General features: G+C 39.9%; 2 protein-coding genes and 1 pseudogene across 5 annotated transcripts in view; all 3 read left to right on the forward strand.

Annotated features, from left to right (window-relative positions):
• Nucleotides 1-18,608, forward strand: part of LOC311031861 (neuroplastin-like) — a 220,274-nt gene that overhangs the window by 154,677 nt on the left and 46,989 nt on the right. The window lies entirely within an intron of this gene.
• LOC311030623 (UDP-glucuronosyltransferase 2C1 pseudogene) lies at nt 811-7,139 on the forward strand (annotated as a pseudogene). Of its 3 annotated transcripts, none has more exons than XR_014599286.1 (3): nt 811-919; nt 1,908-2,006; nt 5,057-7,139. The product of XR_014599286.1 is annotated as a UDP-glucuronosyltransferase 2C1 pseudogene (transcript). The 3 variants fall into 3 exon arrangements; XR_014599297.1 differs by lacking the exon at nt 811-919 and having other exon boundaries at nt 1,744-2,006; nt 5,057-6,846; nt 6,980-7,139; XR_014599308.1 differs by lacking the exons at nt 811-919; nt 1,908-2,006 and adding an exon at nt 4,111-4,130.
• On the forward strand, nt 10,145-17,149 carry LOC311030144 (UDP-glucuronosyltransferase 2C1-like). The gene is made up of 2 exons (XM_084035742.1): nt 10,145-10,165; nt 15,423-17,149. Exons 1-2 carry the CDS (start codon nt 10,160-10,162, stop codon nt 17,004-17,006), a joined length of 1,590 nt encoding a protein of 529 aa, XP_083891868.1. The 5' UTR covers nt 10,145-10,159; the 3' UTR covers nt 17,007-17,149.

The following is an 18,608-nucleotide window of genomic DNA, read 5'->3' on the forward strand; positions in this document are numbered from 1 at the left end:
GCTCCTATTTTATAACTTAAGTTTTATAACATGGCACCGGCTCATGGGAACAAAGAATGAACACTGTTGGGACTAAAACCAAACCTTATCTAAGATGTCCATACTTTTATAGTTTAATATAACTCTATGAAACAGTACAAGATATTTGGCTTTGATTGCTGAGTGCTCAAGTGCCTGGGCTTAGGGCTGTCACGCAGTCAAATCGTGAAGTGCATGAGGGCTTGCTCGAGGACTTTTTGAGCCCTTTATGCCCACTTTCCGTAAGTCAGCATCGATGCTGACTTTTACTGAGGGAATTACCCACAGTTTATACCATTGCGCCGTGAAACACAGGGTTTTACCAGGGGAAGCCCAGAGAAAAAACTGAAAAGTAAATACTAGAACTGTTTAATACTTTAACTTAATCAGGTTACAACTGCTGAGGGAGTTTGATCCTACTGAATATATACTGAGCTACTCACAATTAAAATACACTTCTTAGTGAGGTGTCTTGTTTTTGCACAAATGTCACACAAAATGTGCTCAGTTTATCTGGTGTACGTGGTGCAAATATAAAATCCACTCTAAAATACTTGTGTTCCATGGATATTTTTTTTTAATTAACATGCTTAAAAGCTCTCGTAATACCACTTGTACCTTAAGAGGCGATAGCGAGTCACTGTCGCATCCAGTCTGCCCTCAGTTCTCCATGAGAGGAAGAAGAAATAGAGGAAACCAGGAAGTGATTTATAGCCACACTGGTTCAATTTAAAGCTCTTTCATGGTCTGCTTTGTTTTGTTTTAGGTCGTAAACATCTGGCGTGAGACTTTGTTTAGACCTGGAATAATTTGAGTTCTGGAGAGCGTTGAATCATAATCATATCTGGGGACTGATTGGCGAGCTTCCCCGTGGCCTGCTGATGAGATGATTACAGCTTTTGTTAAGTTAATTAATTTGATGTGAAATTACTTTGTGAATATAGACCATTTTCCATAAATTCCAATCTGAAATTAGAGGAAGATAGCTCATTTGAGAATTTATAAGGCTTTTATTTTGAAATCCTATGTCCTTGTGAGGTTGTTTGTTATTAATATGATATGCAATTAGTATTTGACTATAGACCATTGTATTTTAAATCAAATCTGAATTAACAGGGATATTAGGTGATATAAAGGGCTTTAGTTTTGAAAAAAATTGAAATGCCTTTTCCTTGACCTCGGAGTGAAATGTCATGAGGTTAAGGAAAGGTGGATGAAGAACTCAAAAGGATTTAGGAAAAGATGGCCACGGTGCTCAGAGAATCCGACCGGACTTTAAATGTTGCTCTTGCAAGGAATTGTGGGGCAGCGTCATCTTCTTTCCTTTCGTAAAGGACGATCCCTTGTATCCTATGCTAAAGGAGATCTGAAAGTAGCATTGGAGCTCCTTTCCTTTGCATTTAGAGAATTCAAACATCTCTTATCATGGCTGCCACTTGTTTACTTCCGGGTCATTTCTTCAGTTAGGAACCTTCCTATGCAGAAAAGACTATTGGACCACAGCCCTGGGCTGTAATCAATCCTAAATAGGATTAGTCACTAAGTGCATCCTTGAAGTTTCTAAATTGTAGATCCTTCATTAATAAGTTTGACTTACTATTCACACAATTGGATATAACATTTTTGTCTGAAATATAGTGTGTACGTAGTAATTATTGTTTGTTTATTCCTTAAATGTTGAAAATGTAATATTTTCTATTAATTTATATTGTTTCATTTATGTATGTATTTTGGTTGTGTTTGTTCGTTTACTTATGTATTAATTAATATCGGCCTATTACTAGAAGAAGTATTGACTAATTTGCTAAAGAATGTGAAAGTGAAATCATGTTCACCGTAACATGCTTTTATTTTGACGTCTGTTCATGCGCTCTTTACGTAATGCGTAGATTCAAACAAAACAACGTGGGCGCTGGTTGACTGTTTTTCGACGGGAGGCTGTCGTTAGACCGTAGACACTTCCTGTGTGCACGGACGAAAACATCACAGTAAGTGGGCTTATAAACGCTTCATGTTATGAATGTCTGATTATGAAAAACAAACTGTATGTAGAAATCAGGGCTAGAAGCTTCGTGCAGCAGCAGCAGCAGCAGCAGCAACGCTGTCTGTTTGGACAATAGTAGCATGAGAGGAAGCAGTTTAGCAAGGCACGGGCAGAGTGGCTCTGGGTTAACTTTGCTGCTCAGTCAGTGGAAACGTGAAGAGTTTGGAAGCAATGCTGTAGTGATATTTTCCCATAAGTAATAATTTTGTACAAAGAAGCATTGCATCTCAATCTAGTGTGTGTGTGTGTGTGTGTGTGTGTGTGTGTGAGATCAGACCCAATTTAACTGAACAGATGTCGATGTACCATTCACAGTCAATTTGAAGGAGTTAGGTCAAAATAACTGACTTTTGACATCATTTTATATTCATCTGCTTGCTCAATAAAAGCAGCAGAAAACACAACAGCAAAAGAAAAGAAGTGAGTTGTGCAGGTGAGATGTAAAGAACAGTCAGGGCTCATAAGAGCCTTCTCTGTTTCTGTCAAGCATGTTAACATCCCTTTTGATTTATGCTTTTGGGTAATTCCGTGTCATTTCATCAAATGCCTCCCACCTGACCATCTCATAATGTCCTGAAAAAATTCAATTACAAAGACACACTTGTTAATGGGACAAATCCAAAATATTAGGTCTCTACTGTCAACAGTTTTCTCATGAAACATCATTGAATGAAGGGTAGTTTAGACGGTTTTTGGCATCATGCTCTGAAAAGCCATTTTTAAACAGCAATATCTGGAAAACTATTTGACCTGTGGCCTTCAAAATTTTTACAGTGTTTATCTGTTACACTGTAACACTGTAATAGCTCCCATTTTTGCAGATAAAAGACTTCTATCACTTCTGCCTCTATCTCTGGTGTTAGCTTAAACATTCTACAAAATATGGTTTCTCTTAGATTTAACTTCAGAGCCATATTCCAAAAAACTGACAACAAGTATCAGGTCAAAACTTACTTTTTTTGAAAGATCATATTCTTGTTAAAATCGTATTAAAAAAATTGTGAGGGTGTTTTGCCTCAATTTGTTGCAGTGATTTTTTTAAATCCTGATATTGGTGGGGCTTTTGTGGCCGTTTTTGGTACTGCATGTCCTAACAGCCTACTAGTAAACATCACAGCAGGGCAATTCAATTGTGTTTTTTACCATTTACCAAAGACTTACATGTGACTAAATGCTACTGATAAATTTAGCCTTACGAAAACATTAAAATGTAGCACAGTTGTAGTTACAGAGGCAATAAGTCCTTGAATGTGAGTTAAACATGATGAAAGCAGCTTTTAATGTCTTAAACCATGAACAAACATAGCATAATATTGAAGACTGTACATTTTGTCATACTTTAAGTATATAAATTACACAACCAAATCAAATAATAATCTTAATTTGAGCATAAAGATTTTACATTACAGTAGAAAAGTCTCCAAAGTTTGATATTGAATAACAGTTTGTCTCTATGCTCACTATGAGGGATCACACATTTTTCATCTTTTAGATCCAATTCCTTCATCACATTCATTAATTTGGCAGTCACTGTCACAAATTGTGTAATGTACATCTCTGCTCTGTTGTGCTCATCTTTTTTGATGGCATACATGCGCCCATTTTCTGTAGAGGGAACGTCAAATCTTGCAATTCTATGCTGCAGTGGGACATTGCACATGTCTTCTCTTCTTGGCCAGTAGAAACTCTTGGCAGGGCCATGTAGGTGCATAAACTGAACCAGTACATCTTCATCTTGATCTGAAACATCTCTGATACTTCCTATCCACCATTTCTGATCATAACTCACATATTGTCTCATAGTGAGCATAGAGACAAACTGTTCAAACTTTGGAGACTTTTGTACTGTAATGTAAAATCTTTATGCTCAAATTAAGATTATTATTTGATTTGGTTGTGTAATGTTTACTTAAAGTATGACAAAAAGTACAGTCTTCAATATTATGCTGTTTGTTCATGGTTTAAGACATTTCTTTTTAATGTTTTCGTAAGGCTAAATTTATCAGTAGCAAAACACCCTCCCGATTTTTTAATATGATTTTAACAAGAATTTGATCTTTCAAAAAAAGTAAGTTTGGACCTGATACTTGTTGTCAGTTTTTTGGAATATGGCTCTGAAGTTGGGCAAAGATGTGTTTACTTCCATTTTTGAGCCTTAATATCTGTGAAACTAATCATCTGAGAGAAACCATATTTTGTAGAATGTTTAAGCTAACACCAGAGATAGAGGCAGAAGTGATAGAAGTCTTTTATCTGCAAAAATGGGAGCTCAGCTCAAATGTACTACTTTATTTCAACAAGCCACATTTTAAGTACCTACCATACTAGGTTATCATTGAGCTACACCCCTGATATTCCATGTCTGGAGGCTTTTAGTAACAGATAAACACTGTAGAAATTTTGAAGGCCACAGGTGAAATAGTTTTCCAGATATTGCTGTTTAAAAATGGCTTTTCAGAGTATGATGCCAAAAACCGTCTAAACTACCCTTCATTCAATGATGTTTCATGAGAAAACTGTTGACAGTAGAGACCTAATATTTTGGATTTGTCCTATTATTAAGTGTCTTTGTACTTGAATTTTTTCAGGACATTCTGAGATGGTCAGGTGGGAAGATTTTCAGAAATTTGATAAAATGACACGGAATGACCCTTTTACTGTGCACTGTTCATTCATTTAATTTAAGATGTGCCAATCCGTCAGTATGTAGCCAGCATTTACGTTGGTTGCAATTAATGGTTAAATCTATTAAAGGAGTATTCCTGACTGAAACTTTCTTGTTAATATTATATTCCATTTTTGCTAATAGATTCCCATAATTGAGAAGCACTATCCCTTTAAGATAATCCTATGGTTCCTGCAGAATGGACAGCATCACAACTGTTAAGAATATTGTTTTAAATAAATTGAAATGTACATTGAGATGTACAGTAACACATTAATGAGATTTGTTTTTTACCCAAGTCAATTGATTGTCTCTTGTTTTCATTTCAGATGATCTATTGCTGCAGTGCTTTGGTGTTGCTCTTCCTCATTCCCAGAGCCTGTCAAGGAGGCAACATCTTGGTCATCCCAATGGAGGGCAGCCACTGGATAAACATGGATATTCTAATTCAAGCTTTGCACTCCAGAGGACACAATATAACTATTGTTCGTTCCAGCAAATCCTGGTATATCAAGGATAAATCCTCATATTACAGTACCTATACAGTTCAAGTGGAGAGAAGCATAGATCAGAAGTTCCTCACCGAAATGATATCTAAGATAATTGAGTTTGATAGGGGGGCTCTTCCCTTCACAAGTTTTTTCAACATAGCTGTAGGAATGTTTGGCACATTTGTTGAAGCTCACACAGCAGTGGGTGAGTTTCTATCAGCAATTCTAGATGACCAAGAGTTGATGAAAATCATGAAGGACAGCAAATTTGACCTGGTACTTACCGACCCCTGCTGGGGATCTGGAGTCATTTTGGCCAAATATTTGAACCTTCCTTTGGTTTATAATGTTCGGTGGCTAATAGCTGGAGAGGGTCATCTTGCCATTGCTCCTTCACCTCTATCATACATTCCTATAACAGGATCTGGAAACACTGATAAAATGACCTTTTTTCAGAGAGTTAAAAACATAGTTTTGCATGTGGTTACCCAAACACAGAAGGAGCTGATAATTAAGCTAATATACCAGAAGTTGTGTGACAAATATCTTGGGCCTGATAATGACTATAACCAATTAGTGCTTAATGCAGACATTTGGCTAATTAGAGTGGACTTTGTGTTTGAGTTCCCTCGTCCCACCATGCCTAATGTTGTCTATATTGGAGGATTTCAGTGTAAACCAGCAAAACCTCTTCCTGAACACCTGGAAGAGTTTGTGCAGAGTTCTGGAGAGCACGGAGTCATCGTCATGTCTATGGGGACATTTGTGAATGAACTTCCTGCTGATATCACAAACGAGATGGCTGCAGCCTTTGCAAAATTACCCGAGAAAGTCATCTGGAGGCATAAAGGTGAAAGACCAGCCACTCTGGGCAACAACACTTTACTAGTAGACTGGATGCCACAGAATGACCTTTTAGGACACCCCAAGATGAAACTGTTTGTGGCTCATGGAGGAACGAACGGAGTTCAAGAAGCTATTTATCACGGAGTCCCAGTTGTGGGTCTACCCTTATTTTTCGACCAATACGACAACTTGCTGCGTCTGAAAGAGAGAGGAGCAGCTAAGATTTTAAACATTCAAACAGTGGACAAAGAGAACAACTTTCTGAAGGCCATACAGGAAGTCCTGAACGAGCCCTCTTACAGGACGAACATGCAAAGACTCTCTAGGCTGCACAAGGATCAGCCAATAACGCCGCTAGATAATGCCCTCTTCTGGATAGACTTTGTCATCAGACACAAAGGTGCAGCTCACCTGAAAGCTGAGGCCTACAGAATGCCCTGGTATTCCTACCACTCTGTTGATGTGTTTCTGTTCCTGACTGCAGCTGTGCTGCTTGTGCTTCTAACTATCTTCATTTCCATCAGGTGTTTATGCGCTGCGGTGTGTAAACGAAAAATGAAATTTGACTAATCATTCAAGGGATATATGTTTTTTAGCATTAATGTAAGGGGATTTGTTCGACTTTCCATTTATGCAACATGTTGACAGTTAGCAATGGCATCATCGTGTTGTTTTAATTGTATTTTCGTAAAGTATTTGTATGAATTAAATTAATGTTGTAACCCTACAATACTAGGAATTAATGTAAATCAGGTTGTATTGTAATTGTGTTATACACTGCTGTTTATATAAGCAATGAGTCAAATGTGACTAATCATTCAAGTATATACGAATTGTAAATGTATTTTAAAAATGCATCAATATTAAAATGGATTTTGGAATTAATGTAAAACTTTGAGAAGATTTGTTCGACAGTTGGTAATGGCATTATTCTGTATGTTGTTTTGAATTTGATTTATTGTATTTTTTATATTTATATTAACTAAATTGATGATGATGATGATAATGATGATGATGAATTTGGCCTTTGACACAATAGTCCGTTTGACTTTTTACAATAAACATGTTTCCCAATCAGACTGTCCTCCTCGAGAAAACGACCACATAGGTCGTGTGTCAAGCACCGAATTACGACCATATGTTACGTTTCAAAATAGCGCGCCCTCTAGCGGTCAAGTAAATATCGACACTCCGGTGTCTCAGACGATCGCCCCCTGTCAATCATCGGCAGAGACCCCCCCCCACACGTCGACCTAAACCTACCCCCCCCCCCCCCCCCCCCCCCCCCGCGCGTGCGCGGACGATTGCCCCTCGTCAATCATCGGCAGAGACCCCCTCCACACGTCGACCTAACCCTAACCTTAACCACTACTATCGTTGCGGAAGAATCTCCGCAATACGCTCCCAGAGGTCGTATTTGAGGACGTGACACACGACCTATTTGGTCGTATGGGTTGGAGGGCTTGTTGTTCCCAATATGTTGAGTATCTACTCCAAGTGTGTGCATAGGTCTGTGCAGGTACTGTGATTAAAAAGCACGATCAGTGCCTGCTTTTTATGAGAAGTTCAAAGCTCAAGATAAAGTCATCTCAGTTCAAAGTGACAAAAAACAAAGGAATCAGGAAGTGGATTATCATTCCTACTGGTTTGAATACAGCCCTGCCAGTCCATAAAGAAGAAGTTTAAGTTTGCTATTTATAGATTTTTTTTTTCTTGTTTTAAGATTTGTAACTCTTTTGTTAAATGGATTAAAACTGAAATGTGAAAAACTGCATGGACTGAAATGAATCAGGTCCATGCATTTGAGTTAATTGCAGTAAAGCCATCAGAACATCTATGTAAGAAATTATGTATGTTGTATGTACAGCTGCTGCGTGGTTCTTCCAATGCGGCATCATACGAGAGGCTCTAATAGCCATTCCTGCTGTACAACTTTCTCATGACTCAAGTTGTGGCAATGGTGAGGTTGTGCAGCAAGTTCGTACCAACATGACCACAGGTGATGAGAACATCGGACACACCAACAAGACCATCAAGTGAGGCTGAAGCTTACTGGAGATACACCATGTTGCCAAAAGTATTCACTCACCCATCCAAATAATTGAAATCAGGTTTCCCAATCACGTCCATGGCCACAGGTTTATATAAGCAAGCACCTAGGCATGCAGACTGTTTCTACAAACATTTGTGAAAGAGTGGGTAGCTCTCCAGACCTCAGTGAATTCCAGCGCGTGTACTGTGATAGGATGCCACCAGGGCAACAAGTCCAGTCGTGAAATTTCCTTGTTCCTAAATCTTCCACAGTCAACTGTCAGTGGTATTATAACAAAGTGTAAGCGATTGGGAAAGACAGCAACTCAGCCAAGAAGTGGTAGGCCACGTAAAATGATGTAGCGGGGTCGGCGGATGCTGAGGCACATAGAGCGCAGAGGTCGCCAACTTTCTGCAGAGTCGATCGCTACAGACCTCCAAACTTCATGTGGCCTTCAGATTAGCTCAAGAACAGTGAGTAGAGAGCTTCATGTCAACAGTTTCGGTACGGCCCCTTCCTGTTCCAACATGACAGTGCACCAGAGCACAAAGCAAGGTCCATAAAGACAGGGATGAGAGAGTTTTGTGTGGATGAACTTGACTGGCATGCACAGAGTCCTGACCTCAACCCTTTGGGATGGATTAGAGCGGAGACTTAGAGCCAGGCCTTCCCGTCCAACATCAGTGTGTGACCTCACAAATACGCTTCGGGAAGAGTGGTCAAAAATTACCATAAACACACTCCTAAACCATGTGGAAAGCCTTCCCAGAACAGTCGAAGCTCTTATAGCTGCAAAGGGTGGACCGACATCATATTAAACCTTATGGATTAAGAATGGGATGTCACTTATGTTTATATGCAAGTCAAGGCAGGTGAGCGAATACTTTTGGCATACTGTATCAGGAGATCATAGATGTGGTCTGTCAAGGGCAGCTGGAAATTTAAAAATTACAACACAAAGCGATGGAGGACAGCAAATGCCAAGGGCCAGAGAGTTCTTACCGAGCAAAGGGTCTGAGATGCAGCAGAAGAAGACTGCCACTAGGAGCAAAATGACCAAACTGGTAGAAGAGCTTACAGAAACCCAGGAAGGATACTTTGAGCGTCTCACACCAATTGAAGAAAGCCAAGTACCAGGATTAATGGTTGAGGCTCTTATCAAAGGGTGGCACACAGCCTTATTCCCCTAAGTAAAGTTAGTATGTAACTATAGACCATTTCCTGTGAAATCGTATCTGAATCTAGAGGGAAGTTTGCTGATACACACAATTTTAAAGGGCTTAAATTTTGAAGTCCTTCATCAGAATGTATATTCACTAAATGAGGCTGTGAGTTGTTTGCTATTCATTTTTGTGATGTAAATATTTCCTGTTAAATCTAATCTTAATTTAGAGGGAATATAGCTCATAGTTGAGATTTAATAGGGCTTTAGTTTTGACATCCTATATCATAATATTCTGATATTTCACTATTTCCTCTTTATTCCAATCAGATTTTGCAGCGAAGATAGCCTCTGAATGACATTGTAATTGCTTTTTTGAAAATCTACATTATGGTGTACTGACTGTATCTGAATTAAATTTGGTAGTGGTCTGCAATCAATCCTAAATCAAATTAGTCACTTAGTGCATCCTTGAAGTTTCTGAATTTTAGGTCCTTTGTTAATACGTTTAGGTCAACATTCACACACTTGTAATATAAACATTTTAATTGCAGTTTATTTTTAGTTAGAATGAATTGTACATACAAATATTATTACCTACTCATTTATATTGTTTCATTTATGTATGTCTTTTGTTTTTATTTGTTTTGATGGTTAACTTATTAATTTATTACTGAAATAGTTATTGAGTGATTTGTTGAGGAATGTGAACGTGTTGTTCACCGGAAAGTTGCTTTTATTTTGAAATCAGTTCCTACACGCTCTTCCCGTAATACTACGTTCTTACCGTAATGCATAGTATTACACGTACCACAATACAACGTGGAGTCTGCTTCGACAGTGTTTTTCGAGGGGAGGCTGGCGCTTGATCGCATTAATTTCCTGTGTGGAGGGACAACAAATGACAGTAAGTATGTCTATGAACGCTTCATATTAAGAATGTCTGACCATAGATATACGCATTTAATGTATATTAATGGAATTTACACCACTTTTTTTGGTCTAAAATAAATCACAATGGCATAATTAAATGAAATTGACTATTCTGGCCATTGTGAAAAGCAAACTGAATAGAAATCAAGGCTGGCACCATCATGCAACAGCAACGCTGTCTGTGTGGACACTGCATGCATGAGACACGCAGCAGTTTAGCAAGGCAGCTGTCACGTGCTGCTAACACAGGCAGAGTGAAGTCTGTAATTTTGCTGGAGTAATGTTTTGTTCAAAGTATTTTTCAATACAAATAAGCATTACATTTTGATCTTTTGTGTGTGTGGGTGGGTGGTTGAAACTGTCCTTCAGATATCTATAACCACGCCCAGTCAATTTGAAGGACAATTATGTAAATATATAAGGGGAGTGAAGTTGCTGGAGTCTAGAAGCCAAACACTAACTATGTTCTGCTGCTAAAATAAAGTTTTCACGCGTGAGTTGTCTGACTAAAATGTAAAAATGGGTATGAACCTATACACTGCCATAGCTTAACCAAACGATATCCAAAGCATCAACCCAGAGACATATAAAGAAAATCTACTTTAAAATCTACTAAATATATATTTTGTTTGTCAGTAATGGTAATTTCATTGTCATCACTCATTGAAAACTAAAAACAGCCCACATACAACATAGTGAAGAAAATAAGAATTGATATAGACACGGGAGTATTACCTGTGTATCACACTCAAAAAATTATATCTAAATCAACAGAAAGTAAAGCTAATATAGGAGGACCCAATAGACAAACTAAAAAAATAAATCAGAATATGAACATGATAAAACATTAGATCATGACAAAGAAAACCCTTTCCCGGCAGCATAGACAGCATCACAAGTGTTAAAGGTGTCGTCTGTTGGATTTGGCCTCTTCAAGTGGTGAGATTACAGATTGCAACCAACTGAAACTTGTTCTTTGTGCCAAGTGTGTAGGAGATCTATGGTGGCCAAAAGAAAATGTGAAAATGTGAAAACATGAAAACGCAAATGTCCCAATCTGGAGTCAGTGTTTCCTTTGTCCGATGGGCTACTGTAATAACATGGCAGCCAGGTCCGTGAAGAGGAGCCACTCTAAATGTAGATATTAAAGGATCATTCCAAGGTGACAAAAACATGATTCTCATTTTCAGGCAATTATAGGCAAGTCAAGGCAACTTTATTTGTATAGCACCTTTCATACACAAGGCAGATTCAAAGTGCTTCACATCATAACATGTCATACAATAAAGTGAAAGAAGAATTAAAAGAAAATAAAGGCAAAATTACAATGCATTGCAGAAAGACAAGGATAATAAAAACATATTTGCAATACAATGGACAATACAAAAACAGTGCAGACTTTAAAACATTAAGCAGAAAGTTAAGGTGAACATAAAACTTTTCAGTCTAGTTTTAAAAGTGGTTGGAGTTGGGGCAAGTCTTACATCTTCAGGAAGTTTATTTCAGCTATTTGTTGCATAGTGACTAAATTATGCTTTCCCGTGATTTGAGTTTACTCTGGGAATCACTAACAGATTGGTCTCAGAAGATCTTAGTCGTCTAGAAGGCTTATGTAGTGGGAGCATATCAGTGATATACCTCGGCCCTAGACTATGTAGTGATTTAAATGTAAGAAGGAGGATTTTGAAATCAATTCTCTGACATACAGGGAGCCAATGTAAGGATTTAAGAATTGGTGTAATGTGGTCAAATTTTTTGGTCTTCGTATGAACTCTAGCAGCAGTGTTCTGAACAAGCTGTAGCTGCCTGACAGTTTTTTTCGGAAGACCTGCAAGGAGACCATTACAGTAGTCTAGCCTACTAGTAATAAAGGCATGTACAAGTTTTTCTAAGTCTTGAGCTGACATGAGCCCTCTAAGTCTTGCTACATTTTTGAGGTGATAGTAGGCTGATTTTGTTACTGAGTTGATGTGACTGTCGAAGTGTAAATCAGAATCCATAATAACCCCAAGATTTCTGGCTTTATTTGATGTAGGAAGTTTTGGCGCATCTAGTTTTTGACTTGCTCAATGCACTGGCACATAAGATCTATGGGGAGATAGTCATTTGGCGATAGCGCTACATAGATTTGGATGTCATCGGCATAGCAATGATGGTCAATGTTATTATTTTGCATGATTTGTACTAGTGGGAGCATGTAGATGTTGAATAAAGTCGGCCCTAAGATTGAACCTTGGGGGACTCCACATGTTACATTGGTTGGTTCTGATACAAAGTCGCCAATGGAAACAAAATAGTTCCTATCTTGTAGATATGACTTGAACCAGCTTAAGACTGTGCCTGAGAGCCCCACCCAGTTTTCCAACCTGTCCAAAAGTACTGAGTGGTCGACAGTGTCAAATGCAGCACTGAGGTCTAATAGCATTAATATTGAAGTTTTGACAGAGTCTGGGCCCTAGTTTCGTGGCGCAGCGCAGGGCGGCGCAGGGTGGCGGAGCCGGCGCAATGCAAGTTTCGACCCGCGCAGCCTTGCGCACTGTCAGTTTGGCAGTTTGGTGGATCGCCTACGCCAAGATGGGTGTGGCGGCGCAGCAGGGGGAGGCGTCACAGATTCAGCTTGGCGTAGCGGAAGTTTCGTGGCAAAAAGCCTCGCAGAGACTGCGCTGAAAGCTCGCCAGCTCCAACCTGGTCTACTTTCGGCGCAAGGCGCAAGGCGTAAATAAAGTCCATTCATTCAATGCGAATCACAGCTGGCGGAGTGGAAGTTTGGCTGACTGCGCGCAGTGCGCACACGTCACTGACACCTCACAGGCAGGTTTCCACAGTTCCAGGCACATTTAAATGCAATAAATAATCACAACAAACACTATTTAATGCAACTAATTGAATCAACACGTGAATTTATATCTATATAGATCCCGTCCCGTCACATCTGACGTCAGATCAAAGGCGGATGGCACGCGTAACGGAAACTCAGCCTCTCGGACCAAAACATCTCCCCCTCTCTCTCTTGTTTTTTATAATATGGGCATTGTTATTATTATGATACGCGCGCACAGCACGTGATGCGCGTGGTGGGAGCGGCGGCGCTGCTTCTGTCATCGGGTTGTCAAATGACGGAACTTGCACTGAACCTCCCCTAACGCATTAAAGGAGAGGAGAGGAGCTCATTTGATTGGTGAAGATCTAAATCGGCTATATTAATCACAGTCCACGCCTCGTCTCCTCCTCGTCTCCCACTCACGCCTTCTTCTCCTCCCTCTTTCCCACTTGCGCCGGTGGGCGAGACGGGAGGTGTGCCTGCGCGAGCCTGCGTGGTGCACGAAACTTGCAAAGTCCAGGCGGACACACCCCGTCGGCGCGGCGCAGGTGCGCTGAAAGCTGACTGCGCCTGGTCTACGAAACTAGGGCCCTCTGTGTTAAGACGGATGTCATTTACAACTTTAATAAGGGCCGTCTCGGTGCTATGAAAAGGTCGAAATCCTGACTGGAAGTTGTTGTGGCAGCCAGTTGAAGCCAGGAAGTGATTTAGTTGTTGGAGGACAACTTTCTCAATTATTTTACTTATGAAGGGTAGATTTGAAATTGGTCTGTAGTTGTTGATAATAGAGGCATCTATGCTCCGCATTTTTATAAGAGGTTTAATGACTGGAGTTTTGAAGGCCTTGAATTGCCTGATTGAATAGATCAGGCAAGCTGTAATTCGCCTTGAATGAATGGACTTTATTTGCGCCTTGTGCCTTACGCCAAGAGTAGACTAGGTTGGAGCTGGCAGGCTTTTCGGCGAAGTCTCTGCGAGGCTTTTTGCCACAAAACTTCCGCTGCACCAAGCTGAATCTGTGACGCCTCCCCCTGCTGCGCTGCCACACCCATCTTGGTGCAGGCAATCCACCAAACTTCCAAACTGACCGTGCGCAAGGCTGCGCGGGTCGAAACTAGCATTACGCCGGCTCTGCCACCCTGCGCCACCCTGTGCTGCGCCACGAAACTAGGGCCCCATATGTTAAGTTTATCTGGACCATAGAGTTTGTAACAGGATTCGGGCAGATCTTCTGTGTGGAGTTAATACCTTTTCTCCAGGTACTCCGGCTTCCACTCACATTCCAAAAACATGCAGGTCAGGGTAATCGATTGACTCTAAATTGCCCAGAGCTATGAATCCTACAGGATCTTAATATTTCTGACAACACCGTGGATGCTCACATGTACTCCATCTGCCTTAAACATTCTAAATAGACAAGGAGGGTAAACATTCCACTGTTGTTAACTTACTAAGTGTAAGGTATGAAGAATCATGGTATATCCCAGAACAATATTTTGCACCTTTTATTCATATCTTACACACTGGTTTCTGTCTTTTATCCTCTATGACCTGTTAACTGCAAAAGCAACCTTGTGCGAGGCAAGACAAACCTTGTTCCTGACTGACAAAGACAATAGTATGTCAAGGTCTTGGATTACAAACTGCCTCTTTTGCCTTGTAAACAATGTGGAGTCCCTCCTCAGATCAACTCCTCTGCTTCTTTTCACACTGGGTGCAGCTACCTCTGCAGCTGCCTTGGTCCTGGCATCCATTCAAGCTATGGGGTGCTGGTCTTCAGCAGCCTATGAATATTATATTCACCCAGGAGTACTTGATATAATCAAATATTTCACATAATAGTAGGATCACCTTTTACCGGATCCATGCTGGCACCTGTATTCTTGAGATAATGACCACTAAGGTCCACAGCAGGCTGTTTTCTGCATTGCGCTCCCTGTTTTAGTTTAGCATGCTGCTTGGCTAATCCAGGGAGCATCTTGGGAGATGAACCATCAACGGCGTGCGTAACTGTATTTCCATTTGTTGCAGTAAAAGGTTAAATCTATAATGAGAGGTTTCCTGAAATGAAAGCATCGTGTTAGTTCATGCAGAACACGGATGTCATGTTACAGCTGGCGTTTCTAATCAGTCACACACCAATCACAGCCCATTCTCACCACAAGGTGGCTCATTTAAATATAACCCTTTCTAGTTTAGAGTCCTAACATGCATGGCTCAAAGGTTGAAATGCTATTCAATTTCTTGCTTTAGACCCAGTCTTGTATTCCCATAGAGGGGTTTCTGAATCCTATGGTTCCTTTCAGCATGGACAGTGTTGAGAATGTGTTTTTAGTTTAAATGAACATAGTAATGATAGTAATGAGATTTTTTCACTCAAGTTAATTGATTGTCCATTGTTTCATTTCAGATGAGGCTGATCTATTGCTGCAGTGCTTTGCTGTTGCTCGTCCTCATTCCCAGAGCCTGTCAAGGAGGCAACATCTTGGTCATTCCCATAGAGGGCAGCCACTGGATAAACATGGATATTCTAATTCAAGCTTTGCACTCCAGAGGACACAATATAACTATTGTTCGTTCCAATAAATCCTGGTACATCAAGGATAAAGCCTCATATTACAATACCTACACAGTTCAAGTGGAGAGAAGCATAGATCAGAAGTTCCTCAAAGAAATGATATCCAAGGCCATTGAGTTTGATAGGGGGGCTCTTCCCTTCATGAGTTTTCTCAACATAGCTGTAGGAATGTTCGGCACGTTTGTTGATGTACAAGAAATTATGGGTGAATTTCTATCAGCAATTCTAGATGACCAAGAGTTGATGAGAATGATGAAGGACAGCAAGTTTGACCTGGTACTTACCGACCCCTGCTGGGGCGCTGGAATCATTTTGGCCAAATATCTAAACCTTCCTTTGGTTTATAATGTTCGTTGGCTTTTAGCTGAAGAAGGTCATCTTGCCATTGCACCTTCACCTCTATCATACATTCCTATAACAGGATCTGGAAACACTGATAAAATGACCTTTTTTCAGAGAGTTAAAAACATGGTTATGCATGTGGTTTCCCAAGCACAGAAGGAGCTGCTAATTATGCTAATATACCAGAAGATGTGTGACAAATATCTTGGGCCTGATAATGACTTTAAGCAGTTAGTGCTTAATGCAGACCTGTGGCTAATGAGAGTGGACTTTGTGTTTGAGTTCCCTCGTCCCACCATGCCTAATGTTGTCTATATGGGAGGGTTCCAGTGTAAACCAGCAAAACCTCTTCCTGAACACCTGGAAGAGTTTGTGCAGAGTTCTGGAGAGCATGGGGTCATCGTCATGTCTATGGGGGCGTTTGTGAATGAACTTCCTGCTGATATCACAAATGACATGGCTGCAGCTTTTGCAAAATTACCCCAGAAAGTCATCTGGAGGCATAAAGGTGACAGACCAGCCACTCTGGGCAACAACACTTTACTAGTAGACTGGATGCCACAGAATGACCTTTTAGGACACCCCAAGTTGAAACTGTTTGTGGCTCATGGAGGAACAAATGGAGTTCAGGAAGCTATTTATCACGGAGTCCCAGTTGTGGGTCTGCCCTTATTTTTCGACCAATACGACAACCTGCTGCGTCTGAAAGAAAAAGGAGCAGCTAAGATTTTAAACATTCAAACAGTGGACAAAGAGAACAACTTTCTGAAAGCCATACAGGAAGTCCTGAACGAGCCCTCCTACAGGATGAACATGCAAAGACTCTCTGGCCTGCACAGAGATCAGCCAATAGCACCGCTAGATAATGCCCTCTTCTGGATAGACTTTGTCATCAGACACAAAGGTGCAGCTCACCTGAAAGCTGAGGCCTACAGAATGCCCTGGTATTCCTACCACTCTGTTGATGTGTTTCTGTTCCTGACTGCAGCTGTGCTGCTTGTGCTTCTAACTATCTTCATTTCCATCAGGTGTTTATGCGCTGCTGTGTGTAAACGAAAAATGAAATTTGACTAATCATTCAAGGGATATATGTATTTTAGCATTAATGTAAGAGGATTTGCTCGACTGCACATTTCTGCAACATGTCAACAGTTAGCAATGACATTATTCTGTATGTTGTTTTAATTGTATTTTCGTAAAGTATTTGTATGAATTAAATTAATGTTGTAACCTTAAAATACTACGAATTAATGTAAATCTGGTTGTATTTACATTTTTTATACGCTGCTGTGTATATAAGCAATGAGTCAAATGTGACTAATCATTCAAGGGATATACGAATTGTAAATGTATTTTAAAAATGCATCAATATCAAAATGGATTTTGGAATTAATGTAAAACTTTGAGAAGATTTGTTCGACAGTTGGCAATGGCATTATTCTGTATGTTGAATGTTTTGAATTTGATTCATTGTATTTTTTATATTTATATGAACTAAATGGATGGTGTAACCGTTTTGACAATGAACACTTCAAGTTAAATACTAGGAATGAATCGGGATGTATTTGCATTGTCCCAGTGTGAATATTTACATCTGTGTTTGACCTTTGACAAAATAGTCTGTTTGACTTCTTACAATAAACATGTTTCCCAATATGTGGAGTATCTACTCCAAGTGTGTGCATAGGTCTGTGCCAGTACTGTGATTAAATAAGCGCGATCAGTGCCTGCTTTTTATGAGAAGTTCAAAGCTCAAGGTAAAGTCATCTCAGATTAAAGTGACAAAAAAACAAAGGAATCAGGAAGTGGATTATCATTCCCACTGGTTTGAATACAGCCCTGCCAGTCCATTTTGTTAAATGGATTAAAACTGAAATGTAAAATCTTCGGCCTATTTCATAACTTATGAAAGATGCATTTCATAATTTAACTTAATCAAGTCCATGCATTTGAGTTAATTGCAGTAAAGGCATCAGAACATCTATGAAAGAAATTTTAAATGTTTGTACAGCTGTTGAGGGAGTTTGATATACTGTCTATATACTAAACTACTCGCAATTAACAACACACTGCTAAGGCCTTATTCATGGCGTGGTTCTTCCAATGCGGCATCATCCAGAGGCTCCAATGGCCAATCCTGCTGTACAACTTTCCCATGACTCAAGTTGTGGCAATTGAGTGGTGAAGTCCTGCCCCTTCGGCTAGACTCCCATGGGACCACTGAGATCGTAAAAAATGTATGGGTCTCAATGCAGCTAAAATAATTATTTGCTGGTCCAGTCGTTATATGCCCCGAATTAGAAATATTTATTATTTAAATAAAAAAAAATTCACGTCAAGAGTTTGACCGTTTATTGTGCAGTTTAAGGCTGTAGAGAAAACACAATGAGAACGAGTACACATCACGTATGTGACGTCACGTCATCACCCTTTCTCACAGCGATTCAGTGCTGATTAATCGAAGATGCCGGTGTGTTTTGTTCCTGAATGTTCTCATTCCAACAGGTACGGCTGTTCATTCTTTTGGTTCACGTTCGATGAGAAGACTAGGAATCGCTGGCTCAAACTGACATATGTCATTTGCGCCGAGAGCAGCGAAGAGCTGTAGTTCACAAAGCAGCCTCACACAAAACCTACCACTATCAAACTTCTTTGCGATAAATCATGTTTTTTTTT

The sequence above is a fragment of the Eutrigla gurnardus genome (genome assembly GCF_963514095.1).
Source record: "Eutrigla gurnardus genome assembly, chromosome: 1".
In the NCBI taxonomy this organism is placed as follows: domain Eukaryota; kingdom Metazoa; phylum Chordata; class Actinopteri; order Perciformes; family Triglidae; genus Eutrigla; species Eutrigla gurnardus.